General features: G+C 37.1%; 1 protein-coding gene across 4 annotated transcripts in view; it reads right to left on the reverse strand.

Annotated features, from left to right (window-relative positions):
* The window catches only part of KCNH7 (potassium voltage-gated channel subfamily H member 7), a 488,226-nt gene continuing 468,865 nt past the window's right edge, over positions 1-19,361 (reverse strand). For 3 of the 4 annotated variants that reach the window (XM_053918731.2, XM_053918730.2, XM_053918729.2), the window contains exons 13-15: positions 18,970-19,138; positions 11,354-11,546; positions 1-9,207 (exon numbers count right to left, since the gene is read on the reverse strand). In XM_053918731.2, the coding sequence (XP_053774706.1) occupies positions 8,941-9,207; positions 11,354-11,546; positions 18,970-19,138 (629 nt within the window). In that variant the 3' untranslated portion in view covers positions 1-8,940. Of the gene's footprint in view, positions 9,208-9,420; positions 9,506-11,353; positions 11,547-18,969; positions 19,139-19,361 lie in introns of those variants that run through there. The other variant, XM_053918732.1, reaches the window with a different exon arrangement.

Below are 19,361 nucleotides of genomic sequence, written 5' to 3' on the forward strand. Positions count from 1 at the left end.
ATTAGAGTGTTAATTTGGTCCATTTTGATTGTAATCTTAAGGACTGTGCTCATTTGATCTACTTAAGCATGCATTCAGAAACAGAAAGTAATAAAAATGTTAAGTGATATGTTTATTTCTGGAAAAGACATTTATCCTGGAAGAAAGTAGAATTTATTAATGTAGTTTAAAGTCCGTGCAATTAAAAAAATTAACAAAAACATCAACTTGTGATTTTTTAAGTAAAATACACAAATCAACTTCGCTCGTCATCTTACGGCATTACTAAACTGGACAGACATACGCTGCCAGAAATGTGCTTTTCTTTTTCTACGTTTGACAGCCTCATAGATGATAATGTTTTTTCCTATTTGTAGCAGTTTTCTGGGAAATGATAGGAATAAATTTGTGAAAAATCTGGTAAATTAAATCTAGTAAGTAAAATCCAACATTTTCAGGTTAGCATATTTCTTAAATTTTATAATGCAACTATGATGTTTTATTACTTTAAAAATTTTAATAAAAGGTCACAATTCTTTTGGCCTTAATTCAGTCATGTACGTGGTAAATTAAGCATTTTGAAATAAATGTACAATGTTAAGGTATCTAAGAGTATGCCTAGACTTCATAATAAGTGATGCAAAAAAACCCCATTTTCAACTGTTACAATGATGAATGCAGAAAGGATTTTAATTGAGTACTGTTGAAATATTTGTGATCTAGAATAAGGTCATCATGTCACATATGTACATATATTAAAATTGTCCAGTAATGTAGAATTCTGAGCACAAAATTTGCAGCAAAACACTGGGAAACTTACTAAAAATTTCTCTCTGACTCACCATCAGCTCATTACGTGAATACTTGGAAATCTTGTGCTTTTAATTGTTTCTTGCCATGTCTTTTCTACTTGTTTTTTAAAAAAAGATACTTTACTGGCATATAAAAGAAGAGTCTTGTATTACTCTACATTCCTTTTACCCAAGTAGCTTGGTAATATGCAGCTTTGTATATTTGCGAGCATTCAGAACTCAGATGTGCTTTATGTCTGAAGAGATAGTAAGTAGACATTGGCAGCACTAATACGTAACTATGATGTGCATAGAGTTAGGGAGTGAGGACGTCCTTGCCTAGGTACTACCTGTTGTTTTAAGTTGTACCCCTTGTGCAACATCAGAGATGGTGGCAATTTGTCAAGTTTACAGGGAATGAGAAGAATTGGGCTAGGTCGTCACTGTTTACGCCAGGAGTCTACCTTCTGATAACATTCGGGGTGTGTGAGCAGGGGGCAGAGAGGGAGTGGGGGTGTCCAACCTTTTAAACATAAAAATGTAAATATGTACTTTACAGACACATGCCTACAGTTATTTGCATTTTATTTGGCTGTACTTAATCACATTTTATCTTGCCATGATTACTGAGATTTCAAAGGATAACCCAAACTGCTCATATGATTGTTCTAGAAACATACTAAAGACCCATATTCTTTGAAAAATTATAGGCCATTTAAAAATAATTTTATGGTTAACTGAATTTTTGGATGCATATTTCATTTCCCAGAGCCATCTAAATGCAGTACTTCCAAATTTATTATAAGAGATTTTAAGTTTTTAAATGTTAAGCTTTTTCATACTTTGAGTCTTGTTTTCTAACCAGCCTTCCTATAGATATCAATCTAGTACTCTCTGCTAATCTGTGTTTGGTTTAGTTTTTCATTTATCAAGTAGGGAGATGTTCTCTTGGATTTTTAAATCTTAAAAACGAATGGTGGGAGATGTAAATCACTAAACAGTCTTCGAAAATTTCCACATCATGACAAACACATTTTCTTTAAAAGCTTTTCTTTAAGTTTGATTTTTTTTCTTATAAAATAGATGAATGATTCTAGGGGCAAATTAAGAATGTGTGAAACAGGTAAATGAAAATAATGTTATCTGGATGTTTTCAGGAAAAACATGAATCAAGCATATCAATTGTAACAATTTTGTTTCACATACAAATTCAAATCTTTAGCCGTCAGAAACTTTAAACAAATGTTTTAGTAAATTACTCTTGTGTTTTTGATCGGCAGTAATAAAATCAAAATGTTTTTGTTTCTTTAATGTTCGATGTAATGCTTTCATCACTCACTCAGTGTACTTGTCTCCTAGTGGGACTCAGTAAAACCCTGGATGCGCCGTCACAATCAATGTGACTTTGTGAAACCCACCAGCACCCGCACGCCCCTGTCTTGTACTGTGCCTGGGAAGATGTTGGAAACAGCTGGCCTCGCCAATGAAAGTATCCTGACTAGCTATTGAGATTTACCTTCTTTTTCCCCCAAATAATTTCTTTTACAAATCCTTGAATTTTCGTGTATAAATAGATGAGAAATTATATGCTTCATTCTTAAATTATGGATATATGCTATATGTTCAATACAACTTGTACACTTAGCTACCAAAAATGTGCAATCATTTTTACATGAAATTTACATTTTTTGTATTTATAGTTATTTGTAGGTTATTGCAAAACTATTGTGCAAGTAGATTACACTGTCAGTACCACATACCAATCTTTGAGAAAAATATTTGCTAAAAAATAAATATTTCTGCACAGGGTATTTCAAAAGCATCGTGATTTCATGCTACAATATGTGCATAAAGACTAGGAAATAGTTGTGTTTTGGTAGATTGTTTCATCATGTTTAAAGCATCCCAAGGTACTTACTACTTACCAATGCAACTGAGCTTCTTTATATCAGATAACTGATATTTTCAAGTGATCACAAATTATTTTTTGAAATCTATTCTTTACCTGGCAAACATTCTATTATACATTTTCTATCAAAATTATAGAATGCATATTTCAGCTAAATAGAGGTAATGTGCCTTATTAAAATCAGTATGTACCTAGGAGATAAAAACTAGGGATTCCTTAATGTTTTTATCTTATTTAATATTTGGAAAAAAGGTGTCTTGGCATTTCAAAACTTTTGTAATTTTAGGGGCATTTTGATGAAACTGGAAAAGTTAATTATAAGATTACTGATCCTCAAATTTTACTCATAAATAAGGATGATGGAATGGTGTGGAGTCTTCTTGTACAGTGAAACAATGTAATGTCAGCATGAAAAAAATGCATAGTTTAAATGCTAACAGTTGTGATTATTTTCAATTTAAAAACAAAGGAAGTAAAAAGACTGTAGGTTAAATGTATAGCACTTTAAAAATCACAGGTATCCCAAATTATTTTGTGTTTCTGAAAATATAAATTAACTAATGGAAATCACAGATGTCATGACTACAACACCGGAATTTATGTTTTGACATTAGCTTTTCAAGAATAACCGTGTTAAGATTACTGCTTTTTTAGAAGTTTGATTATGATTGGTAGAACAATGAAATTGGTCAATTGATTATATTCTTAACATCTGTCTTCTTATCATTTCACTCTGTAGATGTTTTATTGTTCATAGTAATAACTTACTAGTTTTAAATGACTTCTTGTTAATAACCTCTCTTAACCTCCACTTAATTTTTGATATAAATAAGCCTTGTGATGATTTCATGCTGTCAGTTTTTCATAAGTCATGTGTTCCTGTGAATTTTCTATATTGCATATTTTTAAAACAGTGTATTCGTACCACAAAAGAATAATTATTCTAAGCTTGGGCACTGATCACTTACAATGTCTAATATTTATAAGGAAAAATGCTTTTAGTTTTTAAAATATTAACATCACTTCATTATAAGTAGAGCTGTAAGAAAACAGCCTTGAGTGAGAGCACGTGAGTGAGAAGTGGGGGGTGGGCGGAGCTGTTGCAAACCTAGAAAACAATCGCAACGCCAATAAATGGAAAGTTTTGTCAACATAGGACAAAGGCAGTATTTGACAAATATCGGGATGTTGCAGCAGAGGAAACATCCCTAACTCTGGTGTTCTACTGCTCTGGGCAAATGGGTCTTTGAGAGTTGTGTGAGAATCCTTACATATATTTTTTTAATTCAATTTATTCAGGTAACCTTGGTCAATACCTTTCATAGATTTTTGTCATTGGGTGTAAATGTGGTCAGTGTTGAGTAGGGGAAAGAGCAACATAAGGTTCTCAGAAGACCTAGATTGTTCTGCACTTCCTTCCACCATCTCTGTGATCCTGCCCCAGTCACATGATGACCTTACAGTTGTGTTGTGCTTTATGGTTTATAAAGCCCTTCCCCGTGGTATATTTTAGAGGGTCCTAACCACATCTCTTGAAGATATTTAAGACATTCCCTCCATTTTTATAGTTTTCAATACTGGGACCCATTGAGGTTTTATCATGAGAGTAGGTGGAGAAAGTTACATCTGAATTCAGATTTATCATTGCATCTTGCCATTCCCACCAGTCCACACCAGAGCTTAGGCAGTCGAAGGTTGTATAATACAGCTGTGCAGTGAGGGAGGAATCCTAGATGCCTGAAAAGAAGCATTATGACTAAAAGTCTATTTTGTGAAAAAAATAGAAAGCTTTTTCTTTCAAAATTGTGATTTGAAAATGTATTTTCAAATATATCCATTTGGGAACTATATCATGAATGTAAAGAGGGGCTTGCACAGTGAGGCAGTGTTTATAGAATACATTCCGGTAGCACTGAACTTGACATCACCTTTGTATACTGGGCGTTTAACTTCAATTCAGAGCAGATGTGTTTGTTACAATGCTATTCATACTCTCTACTACTGTAAATAGTAAGTATTACTTTAAAGCTATAAACCTAATAGTGCAAAATACAATTAAGAGGGTTAAACAATGGCTACATGTGTGTTTTTCTGAATCAAAAGCTTTAGTCTTGGTAACAGCTGTTTAGTTGGAGACATAGCACATTATGCAAAAGCTACATTGTGAAAATTATGTTCCTGATTTTAATGTCATGTTCCTGAATGAGAACCAAAGAATAGCATTTTTTCAGCACCTACTATGTGCCAGGCACTTTGCTATATGCCATCTCATTTTCTCCTCAAGCTTCTTCAAAGCAGGTACCATCATCTCATTTTTTACAGATTCAGAAAAAGAGACTCAGGGACACTCATTAACTTGCTCGGGGTCACACAGCTATTAATGAAAGAATGTGTGCTGACCCCCAAGTTGGTCTGACCGCGGAGGCCAAGCCCTCACCGCCCATTAGTACAGTTTTCACGTGCATCATGATCGGGGGCGGGGGGCTTCATCAAAGGGATTGCTGGGTGCCTGCCTGAGTTTCCGATTTAGTAGGTCTGAGTGGGGCCCATGAGCATGCATTTCTATAGTGCCCAGGTTGCTGGTGCTAGTGCTGCTAGTTTGAGGAGCACACTTAATATCTCATCTTGTGTTCCTAGTGACTCGCCTGGTAGACACATCTGTTTCACTGCAAAAATATAATTAGAAACCTAATATTTGAATTTTTTAGTAATTTATAAAAGTTTTGATTTGCAGTAAGAAATATACTTAAATATATTGATGTAGTTTTGGTATTAACCATGGATAAACAATTTAAAGGCTACACTATATTATAAATGAGTCAATGTTGCAATTCATTTTTAGCAAGTAAATCCACCGATTCCTCTTTCTAATCATGGAAAGCATTCAGGGGAAATACACTGTCAATAATTATTTCATATATGCTGATGAGGTGATACATTTTATTTTAGTTAATATATAATGGGGTTTTAAAATAACATTTGGATGAGGACATTGTTCTTTAGGCATTTTGGAGTCATTGCTAGAGATCAGCCTCCAAAAGGATCATGTAAGCAACCTTTATACATACCTGTAAACCTGCCAACAAAGGCCACTCTGCCCTGACTTGGTTGCTGCATCTCCCGACTAGGACAATTGGAAAGCTCAGCTGTGATGGCCAACCCATTCTAATGGACCTGACAAACTATGCTGTACCAAATGTGTCCCTGCCTTCTTTAGTTTGGGGAATGAGTGATTAGTAATTTTAAAAATCTGCCAGAACATTGCTTCAGCAGTTTTCATTCCTGGTTTTCTTGTTTTCTAATTAGAGCATGGGACTCCCCTACAGGGTAAAATTATAAGTCTAAGTTTTAACTCTCTGTGCAGCAATTAATAACAGTATGAAACATCTTACCCAAATAAACTTTAGATTTCAGATGGCATTTCACTTTGGCCTGGAAACAGGTAATGTTATTTTTAGGTGGAAAGCCACAGGTGTTATGTGAGTGCTTCTAAACACTTAGCAGGGGAGTCCAACCTGTGGACCGTGGGCCACAGGCAGCCCAGGATGGTTGTGAATACGGCGGCCCAACACAAAATCATAAATTTACTTGGAACACGAGATACTTTTGTTACTACATGTTGCAATGTATTTAATGTGTGGCCCAAAACAACTCTTCTTCTTCCAGTGTGGTGCAGAGAAACCAAAAGTTTGGACACCCCTGAAGAGAGAGCAGTTGCTATACTGCTGTTTTTATTGGTTACAGCAGTTAAACCTGCCTTTCAGCAAGATCCCAGATGGCGTGTCAGACAGCTTTTGCTACAGCCGGTGGGAAAAGTGACAGTGACTTTAGACATTAGATCTTTGGCTGGGACAAGGGGATGAATTGTGTAAATTAAGATAATTGCTTTGGTCTTCTGTAAGTCATTTTAACCACTGAGTCTTCTGCCACTTATGCCTGAGTGATCACTTCTTTATGTTGCTCAGGCTCTTTTTAAGCTTATATCGTGTAGGAAGGGACCCTCCTAATCCTAACCCTCTGACTTAGATTTTAATATCAAGCAATTAATTTATATCAAGGATTTAAGAAATAAAGGTCGTGTCATGCTGCAATTTAAACAAGCTGGATGCTTGCACATTCCACCTTCCCATTCCTCCATGCTTGGTTTTTATAAAGAAGTAGAGCGGCTTTATGTGGAAGGCTGGAGTTTATGCACGTCGTACCAAATGCTGCAGCTGAAGCATTCACTAATCAAACAGTCAGGTCTAAATTCCTCACCCGCCAAATTCTCTCTTCCTACAAATGAGTAGTGTCTGGTGAATTTATTCTGAATTTCCCTGGAGTTTAAGCTGGCGATCCTTATGAAATTTGTTGCCGCTGCCAAAATATGCCTAAATTCAGAAATAAAATCCCTAAATCATCCCCCAAATAAAGTTAGTCTTTTCTCTCCCCTGCCAGGCACCCCCAAATGTTCATTGGATGAGAATATAAAAGCATCAGTTAGTCTCTAAATTTCTACCTGCATAACACCAAATGGCTTGGGAAGCTGGTTAAAATTATTACACTTTTATTGAATTGACTGGTAATTTTGACATCCATACTTCATCGCATATGTTTTGGTGTTTCTAAAATTAAGCAGGGATTAACATGCCCTTGCCTACAGCTTGCCTCTCACACAGATTATTATTTATGTGACCATTTAAAAATATATGGGAAGAAATTTAAGGTCACTTTAATTATGTTTTCAATAGTGCAACACTTTTTGTAAATTTAAATAATTCATTTGTATTTTACACTTATATATCAGTATACATGTTAAAGGGAAATCAATAGATTATATTTCTACCCCTCAAATTATATTTCTATCCAGGAGGGATAGAAATTAGTCTATTTAATAATGTGCACAGGTATAATATTTCTTTAAAAATATATGAGTGTAATAATTAGTAAAGGACTAAGAAAATTTCAACAGATTTCAAAATTTTGTTTAGAAGGAATCAATGTAATGTTTCAGCCCATAATGTTTCAAATTGTACTTAAATGAATTGAAAAATAAAACATCTTGACTGGGACTTGACTAATCAGTCTTAAATTAACTTACACTTTTTTCTGGATCTTGATTTTATGAACGGTGTAGGCCTCCTTTCCCAAAAGAAAATCTAACAGTTTAAGATATTAAAATTTATTCCATTGTATGTTCCAAAATTCTGGGGTCTACATATATTCAGCCCAATCCTTATGTAATCAATTTTCATTTAGTCTTTGATCAGCAAGTGTGTGTGAATAAGCGAATAAAACTGAAATTTTACAGTTTGTGTGTGCATTTCCTATATAGGCAAGTAAGTGCACATTGTTTTTCTATAGCTGGGATTACAAAGCCATAGAACCACATATCCTTAATGATAGCTACTTTGCCATGCAAATCCACAAAAATTGCACAGTTTTTGGAAAACTATGTGCGACTACTCTTTTAATCAAATCCGATTACCTTAAAATATAAGTCAGAAGAAAGTTGGGGAATCAGTTTTTGTCAATCACTCTTTAGTAGTTCTCCCTCCCTCACCCCCCCAAAAAAATATTAGAGAAACTTGCTTCTAATCCTTTAAGGAAATGTGCCCATGGAAAGTGTCTTAGGTAGTTTCTGAATTCAGCTAGTGACAGAATTTTAACTAGAAAGGCCTTTTTGTCCTCCTTAATGCTTGCCTATATTCATGTAATTGGAAATGGCTAAGTATATTGTCAGGGATTTATAACTGTAAAACTGCATTTTTGTTTTCAGTGTGGTGGAATGAATAAAATTAACTAAGTGAACATCCTGATACAGACAGGAATCTGTTCTCCAAAGTGACTAAGTTCCCTTTTTCTCCTTGAACTTCCTTGAGTTGAGGATCATCTGAGTTGCATTATGAACAATTTTATCCCTTGGTTTCTAATTGAAGGCATTTTCATAACAAAGTATTGATTTAGTAAAAGTAGTAAGAGTCTCCATGCAAGAGAAGTTGAAGTTTCCTAACATGCACATGATTTAAAAAATAAAAATAAAAATTAAGGTGCCTTGAGATGCTGGCAGTTTTAACATTTGGAACAAAAGAGTTCATATGTCTATTTATATCCTAACTGCTCAATTTTACCTTACAAGCCTCAGTTTAGGAAAATATACAGTACTTTTGCATATAATGGTACCATTGAGCCCCTGAGTCAAGTAGAGAGGATTTAAATACAAAAAGGAAAACAGCCATTAAAAGCACTTACATTGTGTGTGGAATAAATAGTACAAAGTGATTATTTCCCCGGAAGACCAGGATCAGAAACATGCCTATGAAGACCTGGGATTCCTGCAGTGCTCGGGGACGAGTCTGTCAAGGAAGGGCGCCTCGTTGGGGGAAGGCAAGTCTTCCTCTGCGGGGAGTGAAGCTCTAAAGAGGGATCACTGTCTTGTTGTAAAAGGGAAGTCAAGTTGTCTTCCGAAGCTGTGTTCAGATGCATGCCACTTGAGAGCGATTCTTTGGATTTAAGTTTATCTTTTTCAAGGTCTAGAAATTCAGGACACTGATAGAAAGAAAAGAAAAGATGCTTTTGTAATTTATTGGACAGATTTCTCAAATTATACTCATGAAACCTTAATATATTTTCTTTCCCCATAAACCTGTTTTTAATTAGTGGTATTAACCAACCTTTCCATCCCAAAGATGGGTCAAGACATTGGACGTTAGGTGTTAGGTTAGATAATCCTGAACAAGCATTCCAAGATCTTTAGTTCTACTCGGAAGTCAGATCAGAATTTTGTTTTTCCATTACTTCACACTGGGTTTTTCGGATGAGTTTTACTTCAAAATTCAAGACAAAACTGGGATAGAAAATGTGGATTTGTGAGGAGAGAAAAGAAAAAAAAAGGAAGAAAAATCACTGAACTGAACTAAGAAGCAAGACAGACAGACTTGTAGATAGCAGGTTGGCATGGCTGGGCGGCATTGTTGGGGGGTGGGGGGTGGGGGAGGATCCAACAAAAAAGAAAAAGAACTCACGGACATGGACAACGGTGTGGTGACTAGGGGAGTGCACGTGGAAGAGGGTATGGGGGTTAAGTGGTACTGGAAAAATAGAATAAAAATGAACTATTCAAAAAAAGAGAAAGAAAAATCACCCATCCTTACTCAGACAGTGTTCCTAAATCCACTGAAAACAAAAAGCAAAGAACATGGTTTTGCATGTTTTCTAGGCATTTAAAACTAGAGATAAATTAATGTCTACTTCCATATTTTAGAAATCATTTTCTTCCTGCACATTTCCTCCTGTTATTAATGTTGTTTCTGTTGAAAAAGATGGGGCAGGGGGTGGGGTTCTATGGAAAGTAACCTCACAGGATCATCTGATCATAAACTCACCCTGTGGTAAACTGGGCAGGTCATGGTGGGTAGTCATGCCCCAGGCATAGAAATTCTTTAGTACAAGGTCTGTCTGTGCATCTAGGTTAACAGGCTTTTGAAATAAAATTTGACTATCCTCAAGAGAGCACATAATCTTGTTAACTATCCTGTAATCCAATCCCTGCCTTGCTTTGTCCACCCCCATGAAATCTTCCTTACCTTTCCTCCACAGTGTCAAATGCACAAATGCAGGTACATTAACTGTCATTCTCCAGAGCATTCAAAATCTCGCTCCCTGGCATATGTGGTCAGTTTGGCTCAAGTGAACTCTTCTATACAGGTTTGGATAGATTATAATTCTCTGTAGGTTTGGATGTTCTCATGTCAACATTTCATTTCCCAAAATATTTTGCACTAAATTTCCAAAAGTTAAGAAAAGTTTTGTATGATTGTTTTATAAATTCTTATTTAAATCATCAGTCTTAGGTGCCATTTGGCCATAGTGTTTAAATAATTAAGAATGATTCCCACAGTAGAATTCCAAGGGAATTAGACTTTTCATATTAATATAACTCAAACGGGTCCATTTGGAGGGTTTCAGAGGCAAAATAAAGGACACTTTATTCCTCCTGCTACTACCCTCCAGGTGAAAAAAGGGTTAGAGATCTTCCATGATGGGTGGGGCACAGATCATCTAAGATTACCAATCTGGCTGCCCTGGGACCTCAGGTCGTCTGTAGCCAACTGCTGTCTCCTCCCCTTCCTTCCTGAGACCCTGCCCAAGAGTGCGTCCCTAGAGCAAATTACAGACTTTTGGACCCAGTGCTACTCCTTAGCTTTCAAAGCTCTGTCAGCTAGAAACACACATAGACCGATTCTTAAAAAAAGCTTTTTCTTAAAAAAAAAAAAAAAAAAAGTTGTGTTTTAAGATCATTCCAGAACAATGGTCCACTGTTCTCAAACTTTAAATGGTCTGGCTCAGTGGATTGAGTGCCAGCCTGTGAACCAAAGGGTCGCCAGTTCAATTCCTAGATTCCTACTCAGGGCATGTGCCTGGGTTTTGGGCCGGGTCCCCAGTTGGGGTGTGTGAGAAGCAAACACACATTAATGTTTCTCTCCCTCTCCTTCTCTCTCCCCCTAAAAATAAATTAATAAAACCAAAAAAGAAAAAGCAAATGAGCATAAGAATCAGAAGGGAGCTTGTGTAAAATGCTGGTCGTGGGCCCATTCCCAGAAGTTCTAACTGAGTAGAATGAGAATCGCTGACTCAGATGGTCCCTAGAACACACTCTGAGAGACACTCTTGGTTGCACACTATCTACACTCACTTGTGAGGAAGGACTGAAACTTCGATCTGTCTTGATGGATGCTCCCGGCTGACTGGTTCTCACCAGGTGGATGGTGGGTCTCTGGTACTCCGCTCCTGCAGTGACCATACTGTAGGCCGGGGGAACCACGGTGCTTTGTTTCTGCAGCAACTGTAAGATGGTCTGGACGTCAGCAGTCATTTGGGATTCGAGTCTGAGGGACAGACAGAAATGGGGGAAGACAGTCTCGAAGTAGTTCACCATTGCAAAGAATTTGAGAAAGTTTCAGCACAACTATTGTCTGCTGTTTTATTATGATTTTAAATCCATTTGTTTATGACTTAAGTGAAGTTGTTTTAATCCACCTGTTTATGACAAAGTTGTAGAAGTGAAGTTGTTTTGCTGTAAGAGTGAAGTAAGTTGTGTCTGGAAGTCATCGTCTCCCCTGTTGTCACTGATAAGGACGTGTGGAGAAGCAAATACGGCAACGCGACCTTTAAACTATCCATACTGAGAGTTTGTGAGAACAATCCCAGAGTTTTGGTATGGGCAAGCTGACACCTTGCTGACCTAAATAGCTCTTGAAGATTTTGAGACATTTGTTCCTGCTGTGGCCAAGGCGACTCTTTGGCCAACAATGGAGATAAACAGTGCTGCAGTTTCAGAAAGAGAAGGGACATCTGTTCCTGCCCCAACAAGGCACTGCTGGTAGGCAGTGGCGCAGAGCCAGACAGCGGCCCGGGAGGTGATAGCTCTTGGAGCAGCCTGGAATGACCACCAACACTGGGGCCTTTGTTCCCTAGCAATGCGCTCCAGCAACAAGGGCCTTTCATTTTTGTGCTGGTAGCTGGATGTCAGCTCTTGGTTGGCCAAGTGCCTCTCCCAAGTGCCTATGCCTGTAAAAGGTATCTCATCTAAATTTGGACTTTATTCCTTTCTCTCCTTCTCTGCTCCCCTCACCTGGAATAAGAATGTAATTAATCCATCATTGCTTTGGAGTATGTTATTTCTTATTTGGCTTATTAAGAGATAGCATCTGTATGCTATTGGCTTGTGAAATTATATTTCCCAAAGCACACCTCTGTTAAACAAATTGCTGGCAAAGACGAAGTCTGTTGCTGAGCATAATTTTGCCATCCAAACAAAACAATCACCAACAAACAGAATTATGGCCTGGCTTTAAACAAGAAGAACAGGAGAGGGAACATGGAGATGCTCTCCTGGCTGATGCTAACTTTCTATGTCTTGCTAATGGTTCTGATAAAGGTCATTGCTTTCCTGCTTATTTATAAGATCTTAACAGAAAAGCAACTGAACAGAATAAATTATTTTTACAATGTACATTGTGTTACATTTTTACAATTACACTTTATTGATTTCAAAATATAAAACACACCGAGAATCTATTTTTAATCAATGATTGTCCTTTCTTTTTAATCAGGCTCTGCTCAGTTCCTTGTGAACGTTTATAAAAAAGAGATTTGGTTAGCACATTCCTTTCATAGTTACAACAATTGGGTAATTTCTTGTGTGTTTCAAATTTATATTACCTTTATTTTATTTTGCCTATCTCCTATTCACATCAAGAATTGTATATTATTCATTATAGACTTTCTGTAATCTTAGTACTGTTAAATGTTAAAGTCCTTTCCTGTCTATAGTTCAGGGCTTTTGGTATTTAAGAAACAAACCAAAGTAAAAGTTCACTTGCTTTTATTATCCTTCTGGCTTGCAAAATACCAATCTGATCATTTTTCACCCAAAGCTCACAAGTAGCTAACTGGCTTATTAATTTTATTTTCATTTTAAATTAAATTAATGCATGTGTTAACAGCATTAAAAAAGAGGGAATTTTAGGCAACTCTTATTTTAATTCTTTACTGACTCATGCTTAATCTTTTGTCTCTGAATGAAAAATGCAAAGAAAAGCTAAATCTTACCAAAAAAATATTAAAATCATAAAATTAATTTTGCTCAATTGTATGTACACATGCTATATTTATGGAAAAGAACTTAGCCTTTGATTTGAAAGAGAACAGAATAAACCTGGAAAACATAAGAAAAGATCTTTTTTTTCTTTTCAACTCAATATTAATTGATACTACAAATCTTCCTTCTGAGAAACGTTATTCTTACTGGTTTTCTATATTTGGTACCTACAGCTATAAAGCCTATTGTCCTCTAAACCAATAGCTATCAATCATACATGATTCTGCCTTGTAAATGACAAAAGAACACATTGAAAAAAGAAAAATTGAGTTATCAACTAGTTTATTTATCTACTTGTTACCCATAGGATTGATCTAATTTTTTTTATGGTGTCAACTAAATTGAGCAGACTACTTATTTTATTGTTGTGTATCATTTTTCCTCAAGGTCCAGCTCAGGTTACATTTGCAACCAAATATCTTCCCTTATCTGACCCATTCAGAATTAATTTCTCTCTCCTCTGAGACCTCAAAGAAAATTCTACATTCAGTCTTTATTTTAAACATTTCTTTACAAATTTATCCAATCACTAACAGCATTTAAAATTTAGTGAGTGGTTTACACTTGTTTATTACATTGAATTTAAAAGGATTTGGGGATGGAATGTGCCATAAAAACTTCATCAACAAGGGGGATGCAAGCCCCAAAAGGCAGTCAAAAGTTATGGTAATATTTCTGAATCCTATGAAACCTTGTCAACAGCAGTGATCTGTGGGAAACAATGTCTCCATATCACGGATTCTGTGTATTTGAAGAGACTCTGAGGTAAAACCTATTGGAAGGCGGAGTTTTACTATTTGAAATATGCTGCCATTAGTGAGGCTCACTTCACCTTCAAAGGTACTTATCAAACAAGTTTTATTTATCCAGACTTGCTTTAAGAGCCTCACCTCATGGTGTCCATCAATCCTGATGTATTATGCCATGAACTTGCCCATAGCCCACCAGTCCCTACCTTGAAAGGCTCAGACTCCAAAATCCTATAAATATCCTGCTTCTTACTTCCCCTCTGGGTACCACTTAGGCCCTGTCAAGGTGACTGTCTCCCTGAAGTGGTTTTATATACTTGGTTTGCTTTTATTAACTGGTTATCTGATATTTTGGGTAGTTCAAAGCACTGATTAAATGTTGATCCACCCCCACCCCCACCCCATTCATGCATTCAAGCTCTAACCCCCAATGTGTGGTATAAGGAGGTGGGGCCTTTGGGAGGTGATTTGGTTGTGAGGGTGGAGCCCTCCTGAGTGGGAAGGGCAGCCCATATAAAAGAGGCCCCAGAGAGCTTCCTTCCTTTTTCTGCCTTGTGCAGGCTCAGTGTAAAGATAACCATCTCTGAACCAGGAAACTAGCTCTCACCAGATACTGAATATTCTCGCACCTTGATCTTGGACTTCCCAGCCTCCAGAACTGTGAGAAATAAGTATTTGCTGTTTAAAAGTCACCATTCTATGGTATTTTTGTTATAGGAGCCTGAATTGACTGAGACATTCAACAAAAGTGAGCTTTAGTGAAGAATTTCTTTCCCACATGTCGTTTACATTTCATGTTTCATGCCTAGGGTCTACTGGCTCCATTGGGATGGACTCTTCTACTGAAACTAAATACTCTGCTTTACTCAGGAGGAATGACAAATAATTGTTTTAAAAGTCCAGATTGGCCTTTAAAACAGAAAAGAAAAACCCAGTTTTAAAACTTTTTTTGGTCAGTGAAGGATACCAGAATATGCCAGCCCAAAATATGCCCCGTTAGCATACTGATTATTTTGAGCTGTAGGCACTTGAAAAACAGCAAATGCAGGGAGAGGTTTTCTCTAAACTCCCATTATCTGCCTAAAGGTGGATTTCCCCAAATGAACTCCATTGTTATAAATTCCTTCCCTGGGAGTTTTATCTACCAGGGGAGACTGACCCTGGTCACAGGAGAGGAGACTAGAAGTTCCACACCCAAGTATACTCTGTCACAAACTATCAGACCTCCCATCTATTTTTCTAAGAGGCTGTTCATCTCTCCTAAAAATCCTCTGGTCTCCTCTAAGAGGCCTGCATCTCCCTTCCCCTTGCTCTATTGAGACGATATTTAATGTTGGATTCTAAGCCACCTTGGAAGTTACTCATTTTCCCCTGAGTATTTCCCATTTATACATGAGGTATACATATTCATAAACTTATGTTTGTTTCTCCTTGTTAATTTGTCTTTTATTACAGGGGTCTCGACCAAAAACTCAGGATAGAGGGAAAATTGTGTTTCTTTTCCCCACAGCAGCATAGCTACACTGCTGTGTGAAGTGAATGTTTTCATTTGCTTATTCAAAGACACACAATGTAGCAGGTGCTATGCTGGGTAGGAAGGTGAAGTGAGGACGTGATGATGGATAAATATGGACTCTGATCTTGGACACTGACGGAAGCTAACCACCTAGTTTGGAAAAATGAAGGAAGTGCATAAAAATACCATAACTCTAGGTGAGGCAAATGCTCAGTGCCATAGTGAAGGCATCCAGATAAATTGCTGAGTGTTCTGCAAGGGATGGAATCATTACTAAAAGCTTTTACATTCTCTACAGTCTCCCTACTCAAAGCGTGGTCAAAGCTGGGAGCTTGTTAGAACGTGGAATCTCTGCCGGCTCCAGACCCAGTGACTTAGAATGTGCATTTTAACAAGATCCCCAGGTGCTTTAAATGCACATTAAAGTGCAAGAAGCACTGTTTTAGGATGAAGTGTTAACGATTTCCCCAAATATGTATATCTGTAGGCACATTATATAAAGGTATGAGAACATTTCTTATGAGGACCTTTACCCGAAATATAGTTTAATTGGCCATTAAAGCAGAGAAGCAGCGGCGGCAGCAAGGACAATTCAGGATAGAACATTTGTGTTTGCTTTTTTTTGCATTGTGTACTTAATATGTGTATTTGGATGAGACAAACGGGGTAGAGATTCACAGTTCTACCTTTGGACAGTACACTGAAGCTAAGTGGGTCCTAAGCTAAGTGGAAGCTAAGCTCCAACTCTAGCAAGTACCTCAGGATTCTCACCCCACAAAGTTAAAGGCCGAATTGCGCTTCCCTCTTCAAAATTGTTTTTGCCTCCTAACATGGAGGAAAGAGGCTGTTGGAGATGGCAGTGCAATAAAAGTGTGATATTTTGGATTTGATATTTTAGATTTCAAAAGAGGCTGAGATAGGCAATGAAGTATCTGTGAAATATCAGAAGTAAGAAGTTAGTCCAAGGAAAAGAAATATGTCTAAGGACATACGGGTTGTGGTAACATGTCAAAACATACTGGCTGGGGAAAAGTTTCTAATAATAATAGTAGCAGTAATAGTAATAATTATTAAGCTAGTGTAATAAAATCACAACAATTATTATCACGAATGGGCAATTGAAAACCAAATGGGTCCTAGGTGTATGTGCCCTGAAAATTGTGTACTTTCAGCTCTGGGATATATTGAAAACAAATGTTTTCAGTAATCTTTGATTTACGTGAATTGCAATGATTGGTACACATAACAAGGCACAAGGGTAACCTAAAATAAAACTTTAGTCCTGATGAAACGTCCAAAACAGGAAATACAGGAATGCATGTAAAGCTGGAGAATAACTAGACAAACAACAGTAAAGGAAGTTCACTGTCAATCAAATTTTACCTAACTGCAAGTATAACACCTTTTATTTTGTATAACCTACAGTTCCCACATATATTATCTTAGTCTTTACCATGGCATTGCAGACAGATCTGAGTCAAAGAAGGGAACTGAAGCTGGAGAAGTTTAAGTGCCCTGGCCCAGTCATCCCCTAAGCAGTTCCGTGGCAGAGTTATGACTTCAGTCTAGGCCAACCAATTACAAGTGCGGTGCAAGTACGTGCTAAAGAACTCGCTGCTTCCCTGCCGTTTATCCGTCCATTCATTCTCTCACTGTTTTATTTACTAAGCAGACCAAATACATACTTATGTCTTGGCAGTAAATAAATGGACAATTATCTTCTCTCGGTCACAAGAATCAAAGTTCAGGTTCGGGTCACACATATCAATTCTCGTGTGCTATATGGTGTATAGCTTTTTACATATGCCATGGCTAAAACATCAAAGTGGCTTGGCATATATGGCAGAGAGAGCAGAAAAGCAAGTGTATTAAGCAACTAAATATGCTTTTCTAACAAATAATAATTATCATGACAAGTACTTATACTTTAAGAATTACTGACTCTAAGTAAATGATAATCTGTTTGAATTTTCTCAGGTAAGTTTCAATTTACAAAACTGGAATTTGACACTTGGGAATGAGATATGGACCTCAGCACCAGGAAATTTTAAATTCAATTAAATTTTATGGTAATCTATATGTGTATGCACACACATATAATGTGCTTATTATATTGTTTAAAACTGTTCAATTCTAACATAACATTTTTAAAAAGCTATAAAAACAACAAACAGGATAGATAAAACACATAAGAAATATTAAGCAGATAGTAAGTAAACAGGTAACATAATGGTATAGGCAAAATGCAGAGGATTCATGCAGTTTTCCACCTAAAACATGCCAAAAATAGAATAGAAATATGATGTAACAAACCAGAGTGTAGCGGTTACATAGAAAGAGATAGAAAGAACCAATGATTCATGTCAGCTCTGGGCAGATGCTCTTATCCCCAAATTTGACCACCTGTTGGTGATGCACAGTATAGGTTCATTCTAGCTTTACCTAAAAAAGGCCAACAAACACATTGCTGTTCAGCAGAGTAATTACATGTGAAGCACTTGGCCTTACATATCTGCGATAGAGCAAGTGCATTCCATTGGCACAGGCATGCACTTGCTCTATGTATTTATTTATTTAGTCTGTGGACCCCTTAGTGCAAACCTCAGCCCTGGTCCTAGTAACCACACCATCAGCAGAGAAGGCGGATGCAGCAGATGTGAACATTGGGCAAATCAGGACTCAGGCAGTGTGGTCCTTCTGCCATGCTGTGCTTCATAGAGATATGTTAATGACCACATCCGGCTCTCCTCATCTCTCATTGCTATGTTTTAAATTGATTTAGTAAATCCTGTGACTTGAGCATTATGGTCGTGCCGTTTTCCATCTGTGATGCCTGGACTGCCTTGCCTGGTGGTGTGCAGTGTACCTGGAGGCTACCTTTGAATCAGTGTCAAGTCCCATAAGAACTACAACTATGCTAGCTGTATCATACTCATTCAGGCATTTTTTTCTAAGTCTTATTGACCATTTTAACAAATCCACTCAGATTTAGGTTAAAGAGTTCTACCTTTCCTAAAACCAAAATGAAGCCCTCATTTAAAAATAATATAGATCAAAAATAGAAGGAAAATGGAAAGGATATGGGATTCAACTCAGTGAGATTTTCAATTCAGTCACATTTTTAACAAGTTAACTGAATAAATGTTTAAATAATTTTGTTGATACTTTAAAAAATGCCATAACACATAATTAAGTTAACCAAAACCAGCCAATGAGCATAAAAGAGCGATCAAAAGAGGAAGGGTTTTCGTCAACTTCTAGTCTTATTTTAAATTAGTAAGCATAGAAAGAAAATATGAGATTATGGCCTGAGGACTTTGCTATTTACAAGGGGTAAACTAAGGGCTTGGTTTATGTCCTCTTCGCCCTGCCGTTGCTTATACCTGTTCAGCTGTTCTTGAAGTAAATCCAGTCTCTGCTCCACTTCTCCATACGTGAGGTCACTTTCGGTTTCAGAGATGCCCCAGGCTGTTTGCTGAGGTGCTGAGGGACTAGTCTCATTGGCCCGCGTCAGGGCATTTTCTTTTTCCCAGCTTCTTGTGTCAGAGATATCTGTGGGAAATAGCAAGACGGATGTATCAGTAATGCAGAGACATCCACAATACGAGCAGGGAAGGACCTTGAAGTAGAACCCAAAGACAGAGATCCAGTGTGACTCAGGGAGCTGTCCAGGGGCCACAACCAACCGCTAGCTGTGTCCCACTCACTCTGACTTTGCTCTCCACCTCTCTCGTCATTTCCACATGAATGAAAACATGTCAGGCTTTGAATCTAA

The sequence above is a fragment of the Desmodus rotundus genome, chromosome 2, assembly GCF_022682495.2.
Source record: "Desmodus rotundus isolate HL8 chromosome 2, HLdesRot8A.1, whole genome shotgun sequence".
NCBI classification, from domain to species: domain Eukaryota; kingdom Metazoa; phylum Chordata; class Mammalia; order Chiroptera; family Phyllostomidae; genus Desmodus; species Desmodus rotundus.